Here is a 27,974-nt window from a genome sequence, read left to right as displayed (position 1 = left end):
GATCCTCAGATCTCAGGCTCTTGAATAGTAGCTTGGATTACAAATATGTGCTACCAGTGCCCAGCATTACTTTGAATAAGCTGAGAAGAAAGCTGGTATTGTCCAAAAATGTAAATGTTGGCCTTTTTAAACACCAGAATTGATTTTTGAAAAAGGAGATGAGATGGTATTTCGGCATGAAATAAAATTTCCCGCAATGTATAAAACTGGAACTATAATACTGCCCCAAAAGGGTAATGAATGGCTGGGCTCTGGTCTGACCAGGTAGGAAGTGTAGTGGGAAAAGAGGCCACAGGCTTTATTGGAGACAGCCCCTCAGTTCAGAGCTGTGCTCTTTTTTTCATAATATCACTGAACTTTGGATGGCCAAAAGTTCACTTTACACAGTGTTCATCTTGTGACCCATCAGTCTGTTTTCACATATAGAGAGAGCATGGTATAGGAAGACAGTGGTGTCTGTCATCTTTCTTGGTAATCTAGTGGTTTCATTTATATGGGAGCTATCTCCCATGAGCCTTTGCTCCCAAGTCCTCATGAGGCCATCATTAGCAGTTCTTACTGACCTGTCAAGGCCATTTCTATAGCTTCAGAGAGGATCCAGAGGTACTTGTGAAATGTTGGTTCTGCAGCTCATGTCACTCAACGCTTGCTTCTTGTCACCCATCTCCAATGCAATGGAGACCTCTCTGTTCTTTGTACTCACTAAAGAATGTCTTCGGTATGCTCCAAACCTTCTGGACACTTCTCTAAGTCCTGAAGATTCCCTAGTAATAGATGAGGTTGAGAAGTAAGAGGTTTCAATGGATTTTCTATAACCTCTTTGGTGCCTTTAGTTTGTGTTCCTTAGAAATCATGTTTGATCATCTATGTACTTCCTCCTTATTGAACTCCCCAAATAAATAACCCTGGTTTTGATGTGAGAAAGCTTTTACTGTCCAAATACATGCAATCAAATACACATACTATACCATACCCTGTGTGTACCTTGTTCTCAACAGCTCTGGAAAGATACTAACTTATGTCACATTTCCAGGTCAGTACAGAATAATGATAATTTTGTCAATCTTAATTCTCAAACTGTTTCATTTTGCTTTAAATCATATCATATTTCATGCCTATAAATACTTAGCCTGGTTTACAGAAAATGATACTGCCAATGGAAGGAAATGAAGAGAATCTTGAAGAAAGTGGAATTAGAGTCAATTACACAGTTGTGAAGTGATGATGTTCTGACATTTGACAAACCACATCAAGTAAGGGAAGAGCTAGAAAGGGCATTGACTCTTTTTGGAGCATTTTAGACATCAGAGTTTGGGGCTGGAACTATTTTATTTGTATATGCAATCCAAATTTAGCTGAGTATCCTGAAGTTTAGGTGATAATGCTAACCCAGTCAAAGTATTTCCAAACTTTTGGAAGACAGTATTTCATTTGTTTTTCCCCCATCCCTGCTACCATATAAGAGTGCCACTAGTTTTTACCATATTCTATGACATGAAACCAGTTGCTCTAGTCATAAGTGAAACTGGAGGAGAGGAGGTCTGTTTCCAAGATAATGCTTTTGTTGCCATTTTTATTTTCAACTGCATGATTCAAATTGACATTAATATGGGCTTGTTCCACAATAGAATAAATTACTTGTTTTTTTCTGGACATAAGGCATTTTATAGATGATAATTAAATGGCATGAACTAGTTCATTTTTCATGATTTGGCAATCCTCATTTCTTGGAATGAATTGATAGAGAAGTTGCTTTACAAAATTAATTTTCATATCCATAGGAACCCTATATTTCCTATAAAAAAAGCTTTTATTCAAAAAAGAAACAAGACCAGGAAGGAAATATTAGTTCTGTTGTGATGGTTGTCATGAAGAAGTATTTCGTCTGCATCAGATGAAATATCAATGAAAATAAAACAGTTTGCTTCTTTCTTGCCGCTCAGGTTCTGCGCCTTTCTTGATTTTCTCCCATGGAAATGGCATCTTTAGGATTGATACGGAAGGAACGAATCACAAGCAGTTGGTGGTGGATGCTGGCACCTCCGTGATCATGGATTTTCACTACCAGAAGGAAAGAATCTATTGGGTGGATTTAGAAAGACAACTCTTGCAAAGAGTTTTTATGAATGGGTCAAAGCAGGAGGTAAAATACCATTACCCTGGTCTTTGAGGAATTTATGTATAGGCTGACAAATACAGAATATTGAATTCTCTATACAGATTATGTTCCAAATGTGTGTCTCTATCAAATGTAGGCATTTAATTTGCATCTGTGGAATTATATGATTAACTAAGCTCACAAATTGGTATTTAGGAGGCCTCCCAAAGGTGAATATGAGAGCATCAACTTAATTTTGGAAATAATGGAAGTTGTTATCTTAGTTATGATTAAAACAGATTAATGGGTCCTGGGGCTTGAACTCAGGGCCTGGGCACTGTGCCTGAGCTAGTGCTCAAAGCTAGTACTCTACCACTTGAGCCATGGCTCTACTTCTAACTTTTTGTTAGCTAACTGGAGATAAGATTCTCACAGATTTTCCTTCCCCAGGCTAGCTTTGAACCAGGATCCTCAGATCTCAGCTTCCTTAGTAGCTTAGGATTTTACACCTGAGCCACCAGCGCCTAGTGCATGAATATCTTAAGCAATTTTGCCTTCAGAGGATACTTGAAAACATCTGGAAACATTTATAGTTGTCACAACCAGTGACATAGGACAAGGGAGGCAGTAAGGACATCTGTGAATAAAGACAAGAGTATTGTTAAGCACCTTCCAAAATGCAGAGTAGCCCCAGATGAAGAACTACTCAGCTCAAAGTACCAATAGTGCTGAGATTGAAAAACCTTGTTTGATCTGTATAAAAATCTCTATCATTTAGGGAAAAAAATTATATAACATTTAGGAAGAACTTTTTTTTCTTTTTTATCCTCAAGGAGTTTGTACTAAGGGAATCAAAATGAAATAGAGGGCAGATATAAAGTATTATACTTCAAACACATACAGAAGACCTATAATCTTTCTTTTCAATTAGTAGAATCCTTAAATGGGTCCCATGAGGAATCTCTCAGTACTTTGGAGCTGGATTACAGGGAGCAAATGATTAGGGGACTTTGTGTTTATTCCTAATGCAGAATTATCACTTTAAAAAAATAAAACCAAATCTTTCTTCCTATCATTATTCTTAAAACCTTCAATCAGGTACTAATACATTTGATCACATCCCTAATACTTGCTAATCTCACATTTGACAAGTATGGCTACTCATTATTCTCCAGCCATTTAGTAGCACAGTTTCAAAATCTTGAGCCTAAGAATCTAGAGGCTTTATGTCATAGAACAAGAAAAAAAGAAAGAAAGAAAAGAAACTGTTTTGAATTAATGTCAAGGAGTTAGGAATGGATTGGCTTTATACTGAAATTCTACCATTATATTCTTTTATCTTAAAATCTTGTCTACAAAGGAAAACTTGAAAATGCCAATTATTTACCTGTGAGAGTGGATATATAAGTCTATTGGCAATTGTTAAAATGGATTGGCTGAATTACTTTAAGATGTTGACTTAGCCTAGGGCCTGGAACTGTGCTATCTCTGACTAAGCCTAAGTTCAGAGTCATCCCGCAAAGAACTGAGACTCTCTGTACATGAAGGTTGTCATGGATACAAATCAGGGCTTGACCCTCCAGCCCCATGAGTACTGCCTGAGCTGTCCACAACAGCCATCCAAGATTGAGAGGCCTCTAGTTATTTCCATCATGACAGAGCCTTAGGCATGTAAAGAGAAGCCCTGTATCTCTGATCATGGTCTTGTGTTCCCTAAGATCTGTAGGAGAGGAGGGGTCTGATGGAGGAGGAGGGAGCAGAAGAAAACTGGGGCACCATCAAGGAAATTTCCACTTCAAAGTTCTATGCTCAGACTCCAAGGAAGTCTTGCTAGGGTTTGGCAAAGGTTGGGATTGGGTTCAGATAATGTAATCTGAAAGATTACACTAACAAGTGGAACTAAATAAACTGTCTTTAAGCAGTTATTATAGTTAAATTTATTAATACGTTATGGTTGATTGCTTAATTGAGTCATTATGGGAACATTTTCAGTTCCAAAGCCACGATATAAATAGAATGCCTGGAGGCCTTTACATGGGTGGGGGTGGAAATATTTTTGCCAACATTGAAACAGAGGTACTTTATCTGTCACCATGTTATCACTTAAATGATTTGGGGAAATTCGTAAAAATGACAAGGACTTAGAAGAATAGACTTTTAAATTTACAATGACAAGAACAATTTTGTTATAAGTCAGGAAACATTCATAATAGTTCTGAAATGTTTTTTTTTCAGGTAGTGTGCCATATAGAGAAAAATGTTTCAGGAATGGCAATCAATTGGATAAATGAGGAATTGATCTGGTTCAGTCAACAGGAAGGCATCATCAGAGTAACAGATATGGAAGGAAACAATTCTCGAGTACTTGTAAACACCTCACATTATCCTGCAGACATAGCAGTTGATCCAGTAAAAAGGTAAAGTCTGCTGTTTTCAGATGATAAAATATATTTTAGAGTTAATTAAGATTCCTGGAATCATAACACTTAAAAGGAAAGGACCTTCTCTGTCACACCAAGGCCCTCTCTTCCAACACAAACACACAAACACCATTTCCAGTGGGGCAATTGCCTGGATTTTGAACTCTACAAACGCTCCTAGCTGCTCCTAGTTTTCTGCTAGAGAGCAGAATTCTCTCTCACGGGAATCTCTTCAATCTCATGGTGGTTCCATAATAGGCAATATGTGCATGTTGAATGGAGTTCTCATTTAGAATAGTTGAACTGGTCTTGTGCATGAGTCAGAGTCTGATGAAATAGCGAGTCTACCTTTGGGTGGCATCTGTTCAAAATTATGGGTCTATGTGATGTGTTTGCCCAGGTTTATATTTTGGTCTTCAGAGGTAGCTGGTAGCCTTCACAGAGCAGATTTGGGCTGTGTGGAAGTGAAGACCCTGCTACAGACACCAGGGAAAATAACAGCCTTGTCGTTAGATGTGCTGGAGAAACGGATCTTTTGGATTCAGAGAAAGAGAGAAGGCAGTAGTTCTCATATTTGGTCCTGTGATTATGACGGAGGCTCAATCCATCTTCTTACACAGCAAACAAGGTAGGTTTGGCTCATGGCATAACAATGGTCACTCAAAGTTTATGTAATGAATTGTTACTTTTGTTCACTAAACTGCTGTAGTAGTTTAGCACATGGATTTTTTTTTTGGAGGAATGGGTCCAAAACAGATTTACCCAATTATTGGATGATGACTTTGGGTAGTTTATGTAACTTTCTTATCTGTAGTTTTCTGTAACACATTTGCCACATTATGGTTGGTAACTTTTCTCATTTTTAGGTTTCCTTCATGTGGGAATAATAATTCCTGCTTCTTAGTATCATTGTGAAGATTAAGTAGATAAATGCAAGTAAAACTAATTAGGAGAGTAACTGGCATAGCCAGGCCCAAAGAAATATAGGTCCCGTGATTTCCCTTATTTGCAATAACTAGTATATGTCTGAGACAAGCAGAAAAGGTCAGATCAGATCATGTTAGGCAAAATGAACCCCAAGATAGGACACAAGTGGTTTTTTCTTTCTTGCTATTGTTTCTAATGTATTTATAGGGTGATTTTTGTGTTGCTTTGTGTGTCCCTCCCCCCAGGGTATAACCTCTGTTTTCACTGTATTTTATGTTGGTATAATTTGGGGAGGGGAAGGGAAAAAACAAATTGTTTAAATAGGGATACAGGTGGACCCATTGCAACAATGAGATATACAAGACATTATATTGAAAAACAAACTTTACAACTTTGGCGGGGGTTGGGGGAGGGAGTGTAGTCATGGAGGTGGGAGGGCAGGGATGGTAGAGGAAAACAAAGGAGGAGGCAACAATGCTTGATAAGAAATGTACTCATTACCTTGCTCATGTCATTGTAACCCCTCTGTACAGTATTTTCACAATAAAAAACTTATTTAAAAAAGTAAGTTCTGCGGGGCGCTGGTGGCTCACGCCTGTAATCCTAGCTACTCAGGAGGCTGAGATCTGAGGATCGCGGTTCAAAGCCAGCCCGGGCAGGAGAGACCGTGAGACTCCTATCTCCAATAAACCACCAGAAAACCGGAAGTGGCGCTGTAGCTCAAGTGGTAGAGCGCTCGCCTTGAGCTGAAGAGCTGAGGGACAGCGCTCAGGCCCAGAGTTCAAACCCCACGACCGACCAAAAAAAAAAAAGTAAGTTCTTGCATATTGGCAGTGCTATTCTTTGGGAATCATTTTATCATGTATTCTGTGAAACGTCTTGCATTTGACTTGCTGTGTTGTCTAGCTTGAGAGAGAAGCAAAACATAACCACGTGTGCAACTAACAAAATCAGAAGTTACTTGTATCCTATTCTTTCTCTCCCTCCCTCCCTCCCTCCCTCTTTCCCTCCCTCCCTCCCTCCTTCCCTCCTTCCTTCCTTCCTTCCTTCTTTCCTTCCTTCCTTCCTTCTGTTGTAAGGTGCAATTATTCCAGAAGCCACATTTTGGAAGATAGAATATTGGAGTCTTTATTATACAGTTAACAGGCTGCAGGCAGCCAGTTGTTACAAAGACCTGGAGCCCCCAAATATACTTAACACAGCTAGGAAACAGCTAGAGAGAAAGAAAGAACAGAAACAATACCAACAAACCAATTCAACTCCTGTGGAGAGTTGAATTGGGACGCCATGATGACCGGAGATGAGCTAGGAGCCAGGAGACATGATCACAGAGACACATATGGTATGGCTTACGGGCATCTGGGCTGGTCCAGGCCTAAATAGGGTTCAAACAGGGGGCAGATCCACAGGAAATACCCAGTCACAGGCACTGAACTGACAGATTCAGTAACTTACCAGCCAAGTGTCCATCCTTGTCTCCAGGCATCTGGGCACACCCATCACCTGGGGGGCAGGTGATGGGTGGGGGAGTTTCCTTCCTCCAGCATGAAGATGCCAGATCCTACCATCCACCCATATGGTGCCAGCCAGACCTGACCTCCTTCCCCTCCCTCTCTTCCTTCCTTCCTTCTTTCCTTCCTTCCTTCCTTCCGTCCTTTGCTACAGTGTCTCAAGTTACAGCTGGTGCTGCATCACTTGGGCCATGCCTCCAGTTCAGAATTTTGTTTGTTAATTCGAAATGGGATCTTGCAGAATTTTCTGCTTTGGCTAATTTTGAATTCCAGTCCTTACAGCTCAGTCTCCCAAATAGCTGGGATTATGAGCCACCAGCACAGAAGAATGTAAAGGGATCTCAAACTAAAAACTATATTCTGCAGGCACTGGTGCCTCATGCCTGTAAATCCTAGCTACTCAGGAGGCTGAGATCGAGGATCACATTTCAAAGCCAGCCAGGGCAGAAAAGTCCCAGTGAGACTTTTCTCTCCAATTAACTACTCAAAAAACAGAAATGGGGCTGGGAAGGTGGCTCAGTGGTACAATGCTTGCCTTGCATGCATGAGGCCTGGGTTCGATTCCTCAGCACCACATAAGCAAAAAGAAAAAAGCCAGAAGTGATGCCGTGGCTCAAGTGGTAGAGCACTATCCTTGAGCTGAAGAGCTGAGGGACAGCACCCAGGCCCAGAGTTCAGGCCTCACAACCAGATCCCCCCCCCAAAACAAAACAAAACAAAACAAAAAACAGAAATGGTGCTATGGCTCAAGTGGTAGAGCACTAGCCTTGCACTCAAAAAGGTTCAGGGACAGCACCCAGGCCATGAGTTCAAGCCCTATAACTGATCAACAATACAAAACAGAACACCTGTATTCTGTGATTTCACACTATAAAGAAATAAATAAATAAATTTAATATACTTTCCTAAGTTTCAATGATAAAAAAATTGAAAAGACAAATCCAGACAAAGCCAGGCACTGGTGGCTCACACCTGCAATCCTAGCTACTCAGGAGGATGGGATCTGAGGATCACCATTCAAAGCTAGCCTGGTCAGGAAACTTTGTGAAACTCTTACTCCAATGAACCACCAGAAAACCAGAAATGGAATTATGGTATTAGCCTTGAGCAAAAGAGCTCAGGAACAATGCCCAGGCCCTGAGTACAAAAAACTCAAAAGAAAATAAAGTGAAACTTTAATAATCCAAGGAACCAATGTCAGCCATTCTTGATTCCTCTTCTGACTGTTTTCAGGCACCATTTGTTGGCTATGTCCCTTTTTGGTGACCGTATCTTCTACTCAACACTGAAAAGGGAGACAATCTGGATAGCCAACAAACACACTGGGAAGGATATGGTTAGAATGAACTTCAACGCATCCATTGAAGCACCCAGTGAACTTCAAGTAGTGCATCCCCTTGTACAGCCCAGCATGGACGGTGGTGCTCGGGACTCTGGTGAGTCACTTTGTGCCTCCAATAGGGTCTGGCATATAGGCATTACTTGCATACTTGATGCTTAGATTGTCTACTTGTTCAAGCCAGATGCTTAGCAATTGCAAGGGAAGAAAAATACTGTGTGTATGTGGTGTGTGTGGGGGAGGGGGAGGGCCCTGGCACTGTGGCTTGAACTCAAGACCTGGCACTGTCCCTTAGCTTTTTCACTCAAGGCCAGTACTCCACCTCTTGAACCACAGCTCTATATGTGGCTTTTATGGGTTAATTAGAGATAAGAATCTCATGGAGTTTTCTGGCTTCAAATCGCAATACTCAGATCTCAGCCTCCTGAGTAGCTAGGATTACAGGCATGAGCCATTGGTGCCCAGCTTGTTTTCCTTTTGTTGATAGATAACTTTCATCATATCCTCAATGGGTCTGCTACCCTCCAAATGTAGAGGCTGGGTAGTTCCTTTTTTTTTTTTTTTTTTGGGTCCGGTCATGGAGTCTGAACTCTGGGCCTGGGCGCTGTCCCTCAGCTCTTCAGCTCAAGGCTAGCGCTCTACCACTTGAGCCACAGCGCCACTTCCGGCTTTTTTCATTTTGCTTATGTGGTGCTGAGGAATCGAACCCAGGGCCTCAGGCATGCAAGGCAAGCGCTCTACCACTGAGCCACCTTCCCAGCCCCTGGGTAGTTCCTTGCTGCATGTTATTCTCATAATTCCAGTTCATTTGGCAAGAAGTACTTGGGGGTTTTTAAGGTATCAGTACTAAAGCAACTTCAATGAAAGTATGACAAAAGATAACTTCGTTGGTTTTATTTTTGTTATAAAATACAAGTACAAACATACACAAAAACATTCAAAAACATATTTCTCCTCGAGATATGCCTAAACTTTTATTTATCCAACATGTTCTATAAATCTCTACTTCTACAGGATTTAATAAAACTATTTGGGGAGAAGCCGTTTCAAGGTCAAGTGGTTTAGAGACGCTGATTCCAGTAAGTTGTTTGCAGGCTGCTTTGTTGTCAAGTGGGATTTCTCATATGGTTAAGTGCATTGTTCCTCTTGAAGGGCCATTCATCCTGTGGTGTTTTTCTAGTTTCTATGCAGCAGTCCATGTGACTTAGTCTATTATTTCTAGCTCTTCTTTGAGCTCTTAGAACAAGTGGAAGAAGAACTCAGATATACTGATTAGTTGCAAAGATCTTCTTCAGGGAAAAGCTACGGAAAAGTAGACTTAAAAGCCTGGAGATCTATTCATAGTGTGCAATATAGAACAGCCCCAGGAAGACCGGTCAATGCACTGATGCTGCTAAATAAAAAGCCACAGAGCTTTTCAAAGAAGATGGTTTGATGGCTTATACAAGTCTTTAGTTTGTGGATTTGGGTTGGCTGATTTTACTTTTTTATTTAAAATAATAGGCAAGTTTATGAAGAAAGGAATATACTTTCAACAGAGTGGAAGAAAGTCAGCCCCTGATTTTTAAAGGGGCAAAGATGGAGAAGAATATCAACAAGTTAGGTTCTGTCTTAGTGGATTTTAAAAAATTGTACTTATGATTCCAGTAACACAGAATGGCCATTTTTGTATTTTCTCTCTTGCATATTTATTAAGACAGAAGAATAAACTTCTATCCTGAATATTTTGGCAACTTTTTTTTGAAGAAGTTGAAGCAGTCTATTCCATTCTATTGAGAATTCACTAAAGAAAAAGATAATTAACACACAAAGCCAAACTATAACAAGATTTTATACAAATTCCGAAAAGCTCATAGTAATACTACATGTACACATATTAAATATATTTATATTTATTTTGTATATATTAAATATTATATACACAAATAAATTGTGTACATGTTAAATATACATATATATGTGTATATATTTGTTTAATGTATATATTAAATATAAATATATACACACATTAAATCTGCATGTACACAAGTACATGTACATACATGCACACCTACCCCATATACATTCAATAAGGAGATGAATCCAGCGATCAAAAGGCTTGAGCTTTAGTCTCAGTCTTAATCTCTTGCTGCCTGTGTTGTCCTTTCCCTCAGAAGCATTTCCTAATCTGTATAATGGAAAATAATTGTTCTGCATAGCCCAAGAGATTGTTAAGAAAATTAAACGTGATCCTGTGAATGCTTCATAAAGCAACATTTTATTTTTGTTTATTATTATTGCTAGGTGCTAAATGTTGGGGATGGCAAATATTTAGTTTTTGAGAATGATTAGAGAGAATGTATTTGGATGAAAGAGACTGGCCAGGCCTTGTGGATGAGATGATATCATTTGAGGCAGAAGAGAAAGATGTGCTAGGGTCCAGCTGGCTAGATAATGCCATATATTCTGCTTCAGAACTGGGCAGGGTGGAGTCCACAGAAATCTCAGGAGGGTGGCAGGTCCATCAGGCAGCCCTTGAAGGGCCACTGGCTGCAAAGGCTAACCTCCATGATTAGGAGCTTTAGTTGATCTCAAAGGTAATTAGCCGCTGTGTGTGGCTCTGAGAAGCCGTGTCAACTGAGGCCAGCAGCGGCATCCTGAGCGCTTGCTTTGGCCTAGTTTGAAGCTAAAGATCTAAAGATCAGCAGAAGATTAATTAATCTTCTGGGTTTGATCATTTCCTAAAATGACCTTTCATAGTGCCTGAATTCAGGTCACATTATCATCACAGCCACAGAGAGGAGAATAGCAACTGCTCTGGGCCTATGTCTGTCACTGAAGAGTGATGGTTATTATTAGGTATCATTAAAATCAGCAGCAGCACGGGAGAGTGGAAGAGCTAGCCCAGGCTGACATTTTATTTGAGTTCTATCTTTAAAGCTGACTAGAGGACTGGGAATGTGGCTTAGGGGTAGAGTGCTTGCCTACCATGCACGAAGCCAAGGGTTTGATTCCTCAGTACCACACAAAGGGGAAAAAAAGGAAGTGGCATTGTGGCTCAAGTGGTAGAGTGCTAGCCTTGAGCAAAAGAAGCTCAGGGACAGTGCTTCAGGCCCCGAGTTCAAGCCCCAGGACTGGCAAGATAAAGAAATAAAGCAGCAAGTGAGCAAGCTGACTGGATATACAAGAGAAAACCTAAACACCCCAGTTAGGGGAACACAAGGTGGACAGGTATATTGGGCATTTGTTGTACTCCATTACTGCTAAAGGCATGGGCTTGGTGTTACTGATACTATAAATGGGAGTCAAGAACATGACTAGCCTGAGAAGTTCATCAATGAAAAATATGGAAAAAAGATACATGCCAGGTGCTGGTGGCTCACACCTGTAATCCTAGCTACTGAGGAGGCTGAGATCTGAGGCTCACGGTTCAAAGCCAGCCTGGTCAGGAAAGTCCATAAAACTCTTATCTCCAATTATCTCTCAGAAGGTTTGAGAGATCAGGGTATCTAGTTCAAGGCTAGCATAGGCTCCATAATGAGACCTGTCTAGAGTAGAAGAGTGGGACTAGGCACAGAAGGAGGCTAGCAAGGACTTGGGGATGTAGCTCAGTGATAGAGTGCTTGACTAGCATGTACAAGGCCCTGGGTGTTGAAACCCCCCCCCCACACACACACCAATACAGCAAGAATAAGTAAAGAAAATAAAACATAAGAAGGGGAGTTACCAGAGAATATCAACTATAATACTTCTATTTCATAGATTACGAAAAGCTGAAGGAGTAAAGCAGATTTGCTGTAAAACAGATTTGCAGGAATATAACTTGATTTTCCTGATTCTTAATCCTGTAATCATCTATCATGCTGAGTTTGCAAAGATTTCTACAAGCAATATTTATGATAATCATGATCTCTTACTTTTCTGTTATCTGAAGGTTAAGTGCAAATAAAAAGCCAATGTAGAATTTTCACTTGTAAAGTTAAATGTATTTTGTGCATTTTTTTAAAAAAAGAAAGTTCAGGTGAATATACTTGGTCTCTGATAAATTTACAGATTTCTAAGTTTATTTTCTCTTTTAAAATTTGATCCATTTTATTCAGAAATTGCTTAGTTAAAATTTTGATAGCTTAACTGAAGCAATGAGAAACAATGAGAAAGACTGTTAACTGTACATGTGTAATTGGCATAAAAATATAAATGCAAACAAAAATTTTAATCAAAATCAGTATCCAAAAGACTGTCCAATGTCGATCTTAGTAAGAAATATTGCACTTGTATTATGGAAAGACTTAAGCCAGACTCTAGTGGCTCACGCCTGTAATCCTAGCTACTCAGGAAGTTGAGATATGAGGATCGTAGTTTGAAGCCAGCCCAGGCAGGAACATCTGTGAGACTCTTATCTCTAATTAGCCACTAAAAAGCTGGAAGTGAAGCTGAGACTCAAAAGGTAGAGAGCCAGCCTTAAGAGAAAAAGCTAAGGGACAGCATCCACACCCTGAGTTCAAACCACAGTACTGCCACCAATCAAGTTGGCAAAAATTTGTGCGTTTAATTCTGTCCAGGGATCTGAAAGAACAAGTTCAAAATACCTATGTTAGTTAACACAGACTAGCTAAAGCTAGTTACCTGTGATGAGCTAAAAGAAGTATCACATATGAGTATATTAGTTGGGGCTTTCTCAAAGGGTGATTCGAAGACTCTAGCATCAGAATCTCCTCAGAGTTCATATAAAGGCAGATTTCAGAGCCTTTCTTTTGATCTGCCAAATCAGAATCCTGTTTTCAGTGGGGCAAAAATATGTTCGTATGGAATCCTGAAGTTTCTAAGCCAAGAAAGTCTTTATTCATGTTAAACAGAAAATTAATGGAAGCCACTGATCTGGACTGAGTTCCTGGACTAGGCTCCAATAGACCCAACCATCATGCTGTCATTCATGCTGAAGTTCCACATCACCAAACCCAAACCAAGTTGTTTACCAGACTTTCTGAAAAAATCAGAAGAGAGAAGACTGTGAAATCCCCAAACAGGTCATGATAAAGAAGTCCTCTCTGATTTAACCCTACAAGGCAAGCAATGGGAAGCGGCCAGTCTGCAGTTTCAATTATTTCCTTGTTTCTGCCTAAGCTGCCTTAAAAATGGATTGTTCTGCCATGAGCAGTGTGGCGTCTCCGTATATTTATTACATGCTGTTGATTTAATGATGGCAACCAAAAGCCAGTGAAGTTCATTATCTAACGTTGTTGAATGTTTATCTTTCGGCAGTACCTTGAAGTAGAAGGGGAAATGGGTAAAGTCAGATGAGGAAGATAACTTTATAAGAGAGATCAGAGACACAAAGCTGCAAGAACTGTTCCAGGCTTGTCTACTCTGCAGGCAAGCTTTCCTCAGTTTCCCATATCATTTACAAAGGTCTAGCTTTTTAAACTGACAAAACATAAGGAGAGAGAGAGAGAGAGAGAGAGAGAGAGAGAGAGCTCTGTTTTTCAAAAGGGTTACCACTAGTTTAGCTTTCACTTGGGCTCGGAAAAACAAAGCTACCAAATTATCCATTTATTGTTCAAAGCAATTAATTGAACCCAAACATCCATTTATAGTTAACATTACAATAACCAAGCATCCTATTACCCAGAATTCAACACAACTGTAACTAATTCATCTCTTTCATTGAGCAGATTTTCCTATTTACTCTGGGATATTTCATTATACATAGGATGCTGTCAACTGGTAAAATCAGAAATTAGAGAAGATACATGATAATGACATGTGAAATCTGAAAGATGCTGTTCTTTAATGAATACAAAAGCAACTAAGTATTCAATCTATCTCACTGGAAAAGATATTAAGTTTGAAGCCTTGCTATTTCTCAAACAGATATTTAATCTTTAGCGTGTTTGTTTATGTGCCTCTTTTTGTTTTGATTTTCTTTTTTGTTTTTTATGCTACTCCTGTGGCTTGAACTCAGGGCCTGTACACTGTCCCTGAGCTTTTTTGTTCCACAGTGCCACTTCTGGTTTTCTGGTGGTTAATTGGAGAGAGGAGTCTCATGGGGACTTTCCTACCCAGGCTGGCTTTGAACCATGATCCTCAGATCTCAATCTCCTGAGTAGCTAGGATTATAGTCCTGCGTTCCTGATCTTTTGTTGGTTAAGACAATAGCTCCACTTCTGGCAGCTGCTTCCTTCCTTCCTTCCTTCCTTCCTTCCTTCCTTCCTTCCTTCCTTCCTTCCTTCCTTCCTTCCTTCCTTCCTTCCTTCCTTCCTTCCTTCCCTCCCTCCCTCCCTCCCTCCCTCCCCCCTCCTCCTCCTCCTCCTTCCTCCTTCTTCCTCTTTCCTCCTCCTCCTTCCTCCTTCTTCCTCTTTCTTCGTTGGAGAGAAGAGTCTTCCTGAGTTTCCTGACTGGGCTGGCCTTCCAACCTTTATCCTCAGATCTCAGCCTCCTAAGTAGCTGGGATTACAGACAATGAGCCACCAGCATCTGGCTATGTGCTTTTTTTTGGTATGCAAAAATCAGAATGAAATAGCTATGTAGCTGTTCAATGTCAGAATGAAATAACTATGTAGATGTTCAATGTTTGCAGTCTAACGAATGCCATCTCTAGTTGATTAGGGCTCTTTATCTTGAGAGGCGCTCTGGGAGTGGCACCAGGGGAGAACCAACCACCTTCCTCATTCTAGGAAATCTAGACGAATGTGCTTTGGCTCTTGGCAGCAAAAGATACCACCACTACTGTTGACATCAAGGGGAAGTACAGACTTTCTTAAGCCTCCTGTGGGGGTCAAACATTGTCTGCTATCAGAACACATGTCCACTCACTCCAAATAAACCTCTTCTGTTTCAGGGCAGAAACTCTGCAAACTGAAGAAAGGAAACTGCAGCCGGGGCCTGTGTAGACGAGACCCCAAGTCCCAGTTGTGCGCATGTGCGGAGGGCTATACTTTAAGCCCAGATGGAAAGCACTGTGAAGGTAACACATGCACGGTTCTGCAAAGCCTGGAAATCCTACTCCTATCCGAGCCAGGGGCTATTCAGGAGGCCGGGCAGGGCCTGAGATGGAACCAGCTTCAAGTTCACCTTTCCCTTCTTTTATTTTGTTGGTCATGGGGCCTGAACTCTGGGCCTGGGCACTGTCCCTCAGCTCTTCAGCTCAAGGCTAGCACTCTACCACTTGAGCCACAGCGCCACTTTCGGCTTTTTCTGCTTAAGTGGTGCTTAGGAACCGAACCCTGGGCTTCATGCATGCAAGTACTCTACCACTGAGCCACCTTCCCAGCCCCCTTCCCTTATTTTTAATTCCTTTCCCAGAAGAGCACTGTTTTGCCCTCACCCTCCACCCCTTTGTGTTTTCAAAGTCTCAGATCTTTTTCTATTTTGGAGTCTCAGGTCAAACACTCTCATAAGCTGTTTAAGAATGGACATGTTCAAGAATTCTCAGATTGTGCTCTAGGGATTTTTTTTTCTCTTTCATGTGACTGTGCGAATCAGGACAGGCAACTTTCCTGGTAGCAGCGTAGTTCCATAGTTATGGTTGGATTCTCTGGGATTCTCACATCTCATCCTGTAATACTGTCTGAATCCTGGGGAAATGTCAGTCGGACTGCTTATTTAGGTTTGGTTGAATGAACCTGGGAGAAATGTGGCAGCTGTTTTCCTAGAAGGTGCAGTGGTTTTGTGATAAATGAATGGGGCAGAAATAGGGTGAGTCACAAACACACGTAAATCTAGCATCTGTGTATGAATGATAGCACCGTGCTTCCTCAGGGCCAGTGCAGGCAGTGAGCTGCTTCTGGTTCTGGCACTTCAGCCACAGCAAAGATGCTGGGGAACTATGTCTACATTTAGCCTTAGAAGAACAGGTAATGCCACCAACTTATTAGGAACATCCAATAGTCCCTAACTTAAATGGGATCCTATGTCTTTTCTAAGGAGATAGTATGGCCATATCAAAAGGTAATTCTTGGGCTGAGAAGGTGGCTCAGTGGTAGAGCACTTGCCTTGCATGCATGAGGCCCTGGGTTCGATTGCTCAGCACCACATAAGCAGGAAAAAAAAAAGCTGGAAGTGGTGCTGTGGCTCAAGTGGTAGAGTGCTAGCCTTGAGCTGAAGAGCTGAGGGACAGTGCCCAGGCCCAGAGTTCAGGCCCCATGGCTGGACCCAAAACAAAAGGTAATTCTTGTATGAAAATCCATGAAAGAGCTGTAGAAACTGTAATGAAATAGAAATGGCTTCCATGGTCATGTAATGAATGCCATCCTTCCTGAGAACTGGGAAAAAACAAAAAACATAAAACAACCTTCTCAACATCAGCTCCCATACATACAAGCAGAGCTACCCTACCCAGGGCTGATAGCGATACTGCCTTTTATATTCATCATTAACCATTGACCATCTGACTCTGCTCTTCTGCGGTCCTTGTGCAGATGTCAACGAATGTGCCCTTTGGAGTCATGGCTGTACTCTTGGATGTGAAAACATCCCTGGATCCTATTATTGCACGTGCCCTGCTGGCTTTGTCCTCCTTCCTGATGGGAAACGGTGTCACCGTAAGTCACAGTGACAACTATTCATTGTGTTTTATTTTTCTTTATTTTCAGTCCTGTTTCTAAGGTGACTATGATCTAAGTTGGTGGACTTCAGTTAGGAGAGTTGATATTTTCTTGGAGTTTACCTTTGTTTTGCTTTTAAAAAAATATGGATAACTGGACTCTACCACAGACCTAGTGAAAAGCAATTTAAAAATGTCAAATACCACCTTACACACCTTACATCATACATTCTCATTTGTACTTGAGTTGTTTCTTAAGCTGAAGTTCTTTCCTGTCCTATTATTTTCTCTCTGTTGCTATACTCATTCTCCACTGTTGGTGTATGTGTGTGTGTGTGTGTGTGTGTGTGTGTGTGTGTGTGTGTGTGTGTTGTTTCTGGAGTTTGCACTTGGGCCTCCAGCTCTCAATCCAGTTTCTACTCATGGACTGAAGCTCTACCAACTGAGCTACAGTTCTAGATTTTTGCTCGTTAATTAGAGATTAAAGTCATTTGTATCCTCAGTCTGGCTTTGAACCGAGATCCTCAGATCTCAGCCTCTTGAGTAATGAGAATCTATAGGCATGATTTTTTTGGCCCATTTTTTTTGTTGTTGTTGGTGTTTTATATCCCAGGTATCATGGCATTGCATAAATGTTTAATCTTTAACGTCCTTTTTGGAGGATAGCATGTTTTCGATGAGACAGATCTTTCTATGTAGCCTAATCTGGTCTTGAACTTGAGATATTCCTGTCTCAGCTTGTTGAATATTCAGACTATAGACATGTATCCTAATTTGTATGGCTAGAATAGCACCTGTGTGTGTGTGTGTGTGTGCGTGTGTGCTGATAATGGGCCTGGATCCTGTCCCTTAGCGTTTTTTGCTTAAGTCTGTCTCTCTACTGCTTGAGCTACCCCTACACTGTGGCTTTTCCTAGTTAGTTGTTGATAAAAATCTCATGGAATTTCCTTCCTGGGTTGGCTTTGAAATATGATCCTCAGATCTCAGCCTCCTGAGTAGCTAGGGTTTATCTACTTGAGCCACTAGCAAATAGTACTTTTTATTAGCAACTGCTTGTAATGAATTCCCACAAACTTGATTTTACACTAATCTTAACTTTGTTCTTCATTAACTAGAATTTGTTTCCTGTCCAAGCAACGCAAGTGAATGTAGCCATGGCTGTGTTCTGACGCCAGACGGCCCCCGGTGCTTCTGTCCCGAAGGCTCAACACTTCAGACAGATGGAAAAACATGCAGTGGTGAGTCAACTGGCTTTCTGTCTGGAAAAAAAGTTGTTATTTTTTTAATAAGTTTTTTTTATTGTGAGAATACTGTACAGAGGAGGGGTTACAGTTACATGAGCAAGGTAATGAGTACATTTCTTATCAAGCAATGTTGTCTCTTCCTTTGTTTGTCCCCTACCATCCCTTCCCTCCCATCTCTGCCCCTCCAGCCTAAATTGTAAAGTTCATTTTTCTTTATAATGTCCTGTATATCTCATTGTTGCAATGGGTCAACCTGTATCCCTGTTTAAACAATTTTTTCCCTTCCCCTCCCCAAATTATACCAACATCAAACAGTGAAAACAGGGATTATACCATGGGGGAGGGACATACGAAGCAACAACAACAACAAAAAAACCTTATAAATACATTAGAAGCAATAGCAAGAAAGAAAATTCCACTTATGTCCTTATCTTGGGGTTCATTTTGCTTAACATCATCTTATCTGAACTTTTCCAACCCAGATTCCCCTCAGTAGATGAATGGATCAAGGAAATATGGTATTTTACATAATGGAATTCTATGCCTCCATCAGAAAAAATGACATTGCCCCATTTGTTAGGAAATGGAAAGACTTGGAAAAATTATATCAAGTGAAGTAAGCCAGGCCCAAAGAAACATAGCTCCCATGGTTTCCCTTATTTGCAATAACTGGTACATGTCTGGAATAAAGGTTTTTAAGTGACCTTAAAAGTTAATCAAGACAATGTTCAACAGGAAATGTACTCATTACCTTAAATATGTAACTGTAACCATTCTGTAAATCACCTTGACAATAAAATTGATTTTAAAAAGTTAATCAAAGCAGTGATTGTCCAAAAAGAAATGCTTTCATTACCTGACTTAAGTAACTGTAACTCCTCTGTACATCACCTTTATAATAACAATTTAAAAAATTAAAAAAGTTGATCAAGATGCTTTGTACTTATAAACTGATAAGTTGAATTGAAACTCCTTTGTTCAACTACATAATGATTAATTTAAAAGAGAATAGGAATTGTATAAATAGAAAAGGTTAATCTTATTGTCAAAGGAGAGTACATTTTCCAATATTACAAACTGTAAAACATTTATGCAATAGATTAACTTGTAGATTTAAATTGAACCTTTGATTTTCAAAAGTCAGATAGCCCTGAGTTATCATTGCTAACTACTAGCAGCATGATTAGAACTAGTAATTGGCATCTCTTTGTCTCTCTTTTCTCATTTGTAGGAGTATTTGCCTTCTGGATTGAACAAAATCGTAGATACAGAACACATAGCCTTTTGCTTCAACTTAGTATTCTTATCTTCATAAGTTACTGAAGCATATAGATATAGGGTACCACTCCAAATTAGCAGAAGAGTTTTATGTTGCTTTATGAGTTTTGAATTTTAAAAAATGAAATAGAAGGGATCCCTTTTTATTGTACAGAATGAAGTGTTGCCTGAGTCTAAAATTGAAAACAAACCCAATTAAGGTCTTAAAAAGTTATACTAAAGTAAATAAATAAGGCAAAACAAATTAAGAGGACTTGGCATTGGTGGCTCATACCTGTAATCCTAGCTACTCTGGAGGTTGAGATCTGAGGATCATGGTTCAAAGCCAGCCCAGTCAGACAAATCCAAGAGGCTCTTATCTCCAATTAACCACCTCAAAACCAAAAGTGGACATATGGCTCAAGTGGTAGAGAGCTTGCCTTGAGCAAAAAAGGTCAGGAACAGTACTTATGCCCTGAGTTCAAACACCAGTGTCTGAACAGCAGGGAAAATGTCAAGAGATCAAAAAAGGGAGAAAGGCAAAAATGTCTTACTAGAGGAAACAGCTACTTACCAAAACATAATTCTTTCTTTGCACTTGATCTTTAGGTAGGGAGAACACACTAGAAAAAGGGCCACTGGAATGTGAAGGGTTAACATGCATGGGTTGGGTTATAGAGGGAAAGGGTACTGTGACATTTTGCTCTAATTTCTGAACTAAACTTGATTCCAGTGGAGCAAACAACCGTAGCAATGATTTTAAAAGTCAGCACCCCAGTGCTTTGATGCAAATGTGTTCTATTTTGGATGACGTCATATTATGACGAAGCAACTGTTTGTTTTGTAGGCTGTTCATCACCTGACAATGGTGGATGCAGCCAACTCTGCATCCCTCTCAGCCCAAGATCCTGGGAATGTGGATGCTTTCCTGGGTATAATCTACAGCTGGACCAAAGAAGCTGCACAGCTTCAGGTTAGTGCCGAGATTGTCTGACTTGCACAAAGATGACAGGAAGGTCACATTTCACATAGAAAGATGCAGAGTTGAATTGTTTTGGGCATCTTGATGGAAATTCTTGTTTTGGGGGGCTTCTTTTTTAGGTTTGGAAATGAAAAATAAATCCTGTTACTATAAGTAAGTAATAAGGACCAAAATAATAATGTTTTTATTATTACTTAGAAATAAATGATATATTTAAGGATATTTCTGAGTTAACTGACATCAGGAAAGATTTTTTCATCATGTCAGGAATGGTGTATTCAATAGGTAAAAAAGTCATAGGCAGGTACTGGTGGTTCACGCCTGTAATCCTAGCTACTCAGGAGGCTGAGAACTAAGGATGCAGTTTGAAGCAAGCCCCGGCAGGAAAGCATGTAAGACTATTATCTCCAATTACCTCATAAAAAAAGCTGGAAGCAGGGCTGGGAAGGTGGCTTAGTGGTAGAGGCCCTGGGTTCGATTCTTCAGCACCACCTGAGCAAAAAGAAAAAAGCCGGAAGTGGAGCTGTGGCTCAAGTGGTAGAGCACTAGCCTTGAGCTGAAGAGCTAAGGGACACTACACAGGCCCAGGGTTCAGGCACCATGACTGGACCAAAAAAAAAAAAAAAAAAGCTGGAAGCAGAGCTGTGGCTCAAGTAGTAGAGCACTAGTCTTAAGCATAAAAGCTCAAGTTCAGTGCCTTGGCCCTGAGTTCAATACCTGGAACTGGCTCCTCCCCCACCAAAAAAAAAAAAAAGAAAGAAAGAAAAGAAAAGGAAGGAAGGAAGGAAGGAAGGAAAGAAGGAAGGAAAGAAGAAAAGAGAAAAAAAGTCCATGTCTGTAATCCTAGTTACACAGGAAGCTGAGATCTGAGGATCCAGATTTGAAACCAGCATGGGCAGAAAAGTCTGTGAGACTCTTATCTCCAGGTAACCACCAGGAAGTTGGAAGTGGAGATGTTCCTTAAGTGGAAAAGTGCTAGCCTAGAGTGAAAAAGCCAAGCAAAAGCATGAGATTCTGAGTTCAAGCCAAGAAGAAGCAGGAGGAGGAGGGGGAAGAAGAGGAGGAGGACGAGGAGGAGGAGGAGGAGGAGGAATAACAAGAACAAGAAGAACAAGAACAAGAACAAGAAGTTGTTGTTATTGTGTATAGACCCAATATTTGTCTCATTTGGCTCTGGTCTGGAACATTGAATGAAGTATGTAAGTAATTTGTGTCTTAAAGGCAGATACCTAGAAAGATAAGGATCCTTGGTGAAATCCTGGCAGTGTGTCATATCTTGGGAGAGGAAGTCTTCTTGCCTATCTTTGCCTGCAGCACACTGGTGGGAAGCTAACTATATGAATGCTGCAGAAATTAAAGAAGGTACAATAAGGAAGTCAGGAATGCTTCGTGGCTCCTAAAGCAGGTGGTAAATAAGCCGTGTTTGCCGTTTTGTTACCAGGACCGCCACCGGTTTTGCTGTTTGCCAATTCTCAAGATATTCGACGCATGCACTTTGACGGAACAGATTACGGAACCCTGCTCAGCCAGCAAGTGGGGACAGTTTTCGCCCTCGATTATGACCCAGTGGAGAACAAGGTAGGCTGAACAGATGTGTATGCTGTCAGGACAGAATGCAGGATGAATTTATGTTTGCAAATGAATATCCTCTAAGCCCAGAATGCTTACATCCAGAGCAAGTTAAATGTAGACTTTGGGGCATCTTTTGAGCTCCAATGAGCACCAGTGCCAAGCACATACAAGGATTCCACAAGTAGGTTTTTTGATAGTTTGATGGGAGTGAGAGGGATGGGAGATTGAGATTCGAGGCAAATCAAATATGGGTCAGTAATTGGTGTCAACTATTATATCATGTTGGATGCCCAAGGCTTATTTCTGTAATCCCAGTTTCCCAGGAGGGTGAGATCTGAGGATCATGATTCAAAGCCAGCCCAAGAAGAAATGTCTAGGAAGACCATTATCTCCAATTAACCACTGGAAAAGCTGCAAGTAAAGGTGTGGCTAAAGTGGTAGAGTGCCAGCTTTAGGCAGAAAAAGCTAGAGTGCTAGGCCCTAAGTTCAAACCTCAATACTGGTATACACACACACACACACCACACACACACAATATAAATACATGTTATATATATATATATATATATATATATATATATATATACACACACACACACACACACACATATATATCATGTATATGATATTCAAACATTCTCATGAAATTCAGGAATCTTTTAATAGCTTGTGTACTAACTGAAAAAGAACCTTGAACCTGCAAAGTTGGACAACATGGACAAACTAAAATGAAACTATGAGCCAGATGCTGGTGCCTCATACCTGTACTCCTAGCTATTCAGGAGGCTGAAATCTGAGGATTGTGGTTCAAAGCCAGCCCTCGCAGAAAAGTCCCCTTGAGACTCTTATCTCCAATAATCCACTCAAAAACCAGAAGTGGCACTGTGGCTCAAGTGGTAGAGTGCTAGCTTTGAGCACAAAGAGGCTCAGCGACAGTGCCCGGGCCATGAGTTCAAGCTCTACAGCTGCAAGAAAGAAAGAAAGAAAGAGAGAAAAAAGAAAGGAAGAGAAGAGAAGAGAAAGAAATTATGAAGTACTGGTGGCTCGCTAGCTACTCAGGAGGCCAAGAGCATTTCAGGTTGAAGCCGGCCTGGGAAGGAAAGTCTGTGACACATCTCCAATTAACCATCAAAAAACTAAAACTGGAGGTATGACTCAAGTGGTAGAGCACTATCAGCTTTGAGTGAAAAAAGGACAGTGTCCCAGGCCCTGAGTTCAAGCCCAGTACTGGTGCACACAAAAAGGGATTTTATGTAAAGTTAGAGACGAAATCAACTTCAATGAATACATGTTCTAATTTCTGTAGTCAGGAAAACTGAAGTTCAAGGCCTTGGCCAGGACAGTGAAACAAATATGTGGCAAATTTAGGAATGAAACCCATGTCCCCTGACCTGCCCTAAAGTAACATGCTGCTGAGTGAGTGCTTGAAGCTTGCTCAGCTGATACCCTTATCAAATCGTGACTTCCTTTCAGGCTATAGTAGCTACTAAAGTTCAAGAACAAAGGCTATGCCATGGATCAATGGGGAAAGAATAATAAATTGCCGATAGAAATATGTGCAGACACTAAGGATTTACGCCTATGTATATCTATCTATACCTCATGTAACTTAATAAGCTATTTTATTATCCCCATTTGACCAAGTAGGACACTAAGATTCTGTAAGACTAAGAAAAACTAGCCAGACTCACTTCTGTGGCTCACTTCTGTAATCCTGGCTACTCAGGAGGCTGAGTTCTGAAGATTGCAGTTCAAAGTCAACCAGAGCAGGAAATTCTGTGAGACTCTAATCTCCAATTAACCACCAGAAAACTGGAAGTGGCACTGTGGCTTAAAGTGGTAGAGAGCTAGCTTTGAACAAGAGAGCTCAGGGACAGTACCCAGGCTCCAAGTTCAAGTCCCACGCATAACCAAAAACTAAAAAGAAAAAGAAAAAGAAAAGAAAACTTGTTTATAGCTTCACACATCAGAAAGAAGAACCATTGGGGTTCATCGTAGAAGTGTTGAACTTCAGAAGCAAGCTCTCCACAGATACCCTGGATGACCTGAGACCACCTTCATCTTCTTTAGATATGTTCATTTCTCTTTTTTATTTTTTTACTATCTTTAAGTAGTGTACAAAGGAGTTCCCATTCTACCACACAGTATGTGAATACAAGGTGTCTGACCACATCGCTCCTAACCCATGCCTTCTCTCACTTCCGCGTTGATTTCTAAGCGCAGACCAGTCATGCCTCTGTTCTCTTCTGCAGCTCTATTTTGCCCACACAGCCCTGAAATGGATAGAGAGAGCTCGCATGGATGGTTCTCAGCGAGAGAGGCTCATCCAGGAAGGAATAGACATGCCTGAAAGTCTTGCTGTGGACTGGATTGGCCGTCGAATCTACTGGACAGACAGAGGGTATGTTTCCTGCTTGGGTTTGAAGCCTCAGGGGAAGGAAGAGAGGAAATAGATAACACCACTGGTTTCTCTTCCGGTGTTGCTGGGGGCTTGCTGAACGGTGGAAAGGGGCTATGTTACTATCTATATTCCCTCACACCCTGCGCTCCAGCAAGCCCGTTACTCCTTTCAAGACTGAACTAACTGCTATGGACAGATTTCCAGGACTAAAAAAGTAGCCTTGTGCTTTTGCTGTTCAGGCTTTGTTAACAGAGAAACCTGAAATGTGAGCACCATAGTATGCATCCTTCAAATCTCTGCTATGGGTCAGCCTCTCTCCTAGGTTTTCTGAGAGAGACAAAGGAACATGAGATACTATCCAGCTTTGCAGCCAGCTCACAGTTTAACTGGAAAGACAAAGCATTATTTCCCCAGCCAAACAAATGCTTGGACTGTTCATAGGTAGAAGAAATATTGTAAGTCCGTGCAGATAGCTATCAATTGGAAGGTGTCCATTCCCAAAAGGATGGCTGTGTGAGCCTGCCCAACCCCCAACTTTTACAGGGCTCAGGAAGGATGAGTTATTCCAGGTCACACCACTGGACGTGCTGGCTCAGAGAAGCAGACTTGAAGGACAGAGAGGGACTCAAGCGGGAAGGACAGGTTATGAGATTGGAGGGGTTGATCGGCTTCTCTTTTGGTTGGGAACCATAGAACTAGAGTGCAGTCCGGGTATTTCTGTCCTCGGGGTATGCTAGACTGGGGGCTGCGGGAATGGCTGCTGCTCTTGGTGTCCAGGTGGCCTGTGTCACCGTGGGGACAGAACAGGAAAGAGTTGGAGAAAAGCTAGTGAAGAAATGGCTGCCTCACTGAGATGCTGAAAAGAGCTCGCTTCCTTCCTTCTGTGAGAGAGGTTGTCGGCCATGGTCCTTCACCAGATACATCAGAGGTGCTATGTGCTCCAGGAACGGAAGCCATGATGTGAAATGGTAGCTGTGCACCATGTGTGAAGAAAGGAAGAGTGAGTGAACTGCATGAAGCAGCAGTTCCAGCCCAGAGGAAGGAAAGTCCCAGGGAATGGGTTTATATGCTTGCTATGAGCTTTCTGTATCCCAGAAAACCTCTATGCGCTTGTATTACTGAGGGAAAACAAGGTCTTAAAAATAAGTGACGCCACGCACTGGTGGCTCAGGCCTGTAAACCTAGCTACGCAGGAGGCTGAGAACTGAGGATAGAGGTTCAAAGCCAGCCTGGGCAGAAAAGTCCCCATGAGACTCTTATCTCCAATTAACCGCTAAAAAACAGGAAGTAGCATCATGGCTCAAAGTGGTAGAGCACTAGCCTTGAGTAAAAGACAGCACTCCGGTCCTGAGTTCAAGCCTCACGACTGACAAAAATAAATAAATAATAAATAAGTGAGAAGTATGTGGTATGCAATAATCAATAAATGGCACCTCCGTATCCAAGGTGAACATTTTTCATCTCTCTACTTTTCATCTATTTTCTATATCTATCATCTGTCAGTATCTGTCACCTGTCATCAATCTTTTATCCATCTATCACCTCTTTTATCTATATCTATCATCTATTATCATTATCTCTATATAGGTATCACTTATCTATCACCTATTATCTATATTTATCATTTATTACCTATATTTAGCAGCTATTATCTATATCATCTATCTATAGTCTATTATCTATATTTATTATCTATCATCTATGTTTATCACTTATTAGCTATTTGATCATCTATATATTGGTCTATGTACATTTTTTGGCGGTAATAGTTTGAACTCAGAGTCTCAAGCTTGCTCGTCAAGTGATCTGCTACTTGAGATATGCGTTCAACCTCTTTTGTTTAAAATTATTGACTGTTTGATACAGTCTTCTTTAAGTTTCTGCCCAGGCTTGCATGGGCTGGCACTACAGTGCTGGCTTCCCACATAACTGGAGCCACAGATTTCCACCACACCCAGCTTATTTGTTAAGATAAAGGTCTTTGTAATTTTTTTTTTTCCTGTGCTGATCTCCAGTGATCCTCCCAATCTTCACCTCTGTGTCTCTGAGATCATTTATGCCTTCATTCCTTTACTATCTGGGTATTCATTTATTGAATAACTATAATTTACCAGATACCGTGAGTAGAGCTTTCCATCCAGAAGACTGCTAATTTTCAGAGAGATGTATTTTCTTATCTCCAGTTTGAAGATGAAGAAAACTGATCATCAGAGAAAGTGAAATAATTTGACCAGGGCCAGTCGTTCAAGTAGTATCAGATCTGGAAGCAGAGTTCAAAGATGATCATTTTTAATGATGATACTCCGAATAATCATAGAAGTTGGACTATGCCATTGCTCAATAGGACAATATGTATTTAGCATGTATAAAGCCTTGGACTCAATCCTTAGCAAAAATCCTTAACAAATCACCATAGAGAGGGCTTTCTCCTCCAATCAGAGTTGGTTTAAATGCACCAAACCTAGAGTCTCATGGAACAAATTTAAATTGACCATAATCGTAATAATGATCAAAATAATAAAAAACAGCCTTCTCCACGCTGAACCTACTTGAAAGGATGTTTTCAGTGTCAGCTGCCATAATAACAGCCAGTGCGTTGTTTTCAGAGAGTAAACATTGATCATGACAATAGGTGTTAACACTCTTGAGCCTTCTAAGGGCAATGGGCCTTTTACCTATTTTTCCATGTCCTGTCATTTAGCAATATTTGATTACTAGTAAGGTGGTAGCTAGTACAGAGGTATGCCCACACAACCCTATATTGCAAAATTAGACCTCAAATTTTCTCCCTCATTGACTTCAGTAATCACAAGCCCCTTTTAAGTCCTCTAACCTCTGAAGACAGCTGCCAAATGTAAACCTTTCATTTGTCTAGCAATGAGATGTTTACAGTTGGAAAACCTCAATATTAGCTAGAAATTGGATTTAAATAATTGAGATTGCAGTGTCATGGTATTTGATGACATGATAACAGAGTTGGTCATATTCTATACTGGCTTAGGAAGAAACAGATTCAACAAACATCTAAGGTCTAGGAAGGAAGCTAATTGTTAATCCTCCATGCAATGCTATTATTCTTTAGTATGAAGGATTACTGGTTCCTAAAGCTAATTAAATTAAGGAGGTAGAAATATATGTTTATCTGTTTGGGGGTGAATAGCAAAAACTACCGTAAGATTTTTTTTTGAAAAAGCATTCTTTGGAGGTTCTTGTTGGGCAGCTCTCACTCTGAAAGTAGCGTGGTGGTCTCCCTTGAAAGCTCCCAATGAATACAAAGAGATGCTCCCTTCAATTAGGGAGTACACTAGAGTTGAGGTGAGCCTACTTGTGCCGCTCTTTGCTTTCTTAAAGCTCCCTACACGGTAAGTTTGAACTTCACTTTTTGGTTGAACCAAATAGAAGTGGATTATTAGGGGAGTGCCTCACGGGGCTCAATTCTCATCACCCAATCCTTCTCCAAGTAGATTTATTTATTTATTTATTTTTTTGCCAGTCCTGGGGTTTGAACTCAGGGCCTGGGCATTGTTCCTGAACTTCTTTTGCTAGCCAGCACTCTACCACTTGAGCCATAGCTCCACTTCTGGCTTTTTGTGTTTATGTGGTACTGAGGAATCCAACCCAGGGCTTCATGCATGCTAGGCAAGCACTCTACCACTAAACCACATTCCTAGCCTCCAAGTAGAATTTATAGAGGATGTGAAA

General features: G+C 40.8%; 1 protein-coding gene across 1 annotated transcript in view; it reads left to right on the top strand.

Annotated features, from left to right (window-relative positions):
- Egf (epidermal growth factor) overlaps positions 1-27,974 on the top strand; it is a 67,210-nt gene that overhangs the window by 10,155 nt on the left and 29,081 nt on the right. Inside the window, exons 2-11 of the mRNA XM_042701563.1 lie at positions 1,944-2,143; positions 4,334-4,515; positions 4,919-5,146; positions 8,190-8,392; positions 15,113-15,238; positions 16,692-16,814; positions 17,932-18,054; positions 20,165-20,290; positions 21,741-21,877; positions 24,124-24,272. Of these exons, the coding sequence (XP_042557497.1) occupies positions 1,944-2,143; positions 4,334-4,515; positions 4,919-5,146; positions 8,190-8,392; positions 15,113-15,238; positions 16,692-16,814; positions 17,932-18,054; positions 20,165-20,290; positions 21,741-21,877; positions 24,124-24,272 (1,597 nt within the window). The remainder of the gene's footprint in view (positions 1-1,943; positions 2,144-4,333; positions 4,516-4,918; positions 5,147-8,189; positions 8,393-15,112; positions 15,239-16,691; positions 16,815-17,931; positions 18,055-20,164; positions 20,291-21,740; positions 21,878-24,123; positions 24,273-27,974) is intronic.

The sequence above is a fragment of the Dipodomys spectabilis genome, unplaced genomic scaffold (assembly GCF_019054845.1).
Source record: "Dipodomys spectabilis isolate Male_0828 unplaced genomic scaffold, ASM1905484v1 ptg000297l, whole genome shotgun sequence".
In the NCBI taxonomy this organism is placed as follows: domain Eukaryota; kingdom Metazoa; phylum Chordata; class Mammalia; order Rodentia; family Heteromyidae; genus Dipodomys; species Dipodomys spectabilis.
This window is presented reverse-complemented; position numbering and strand designations above follow the sequence as displayed.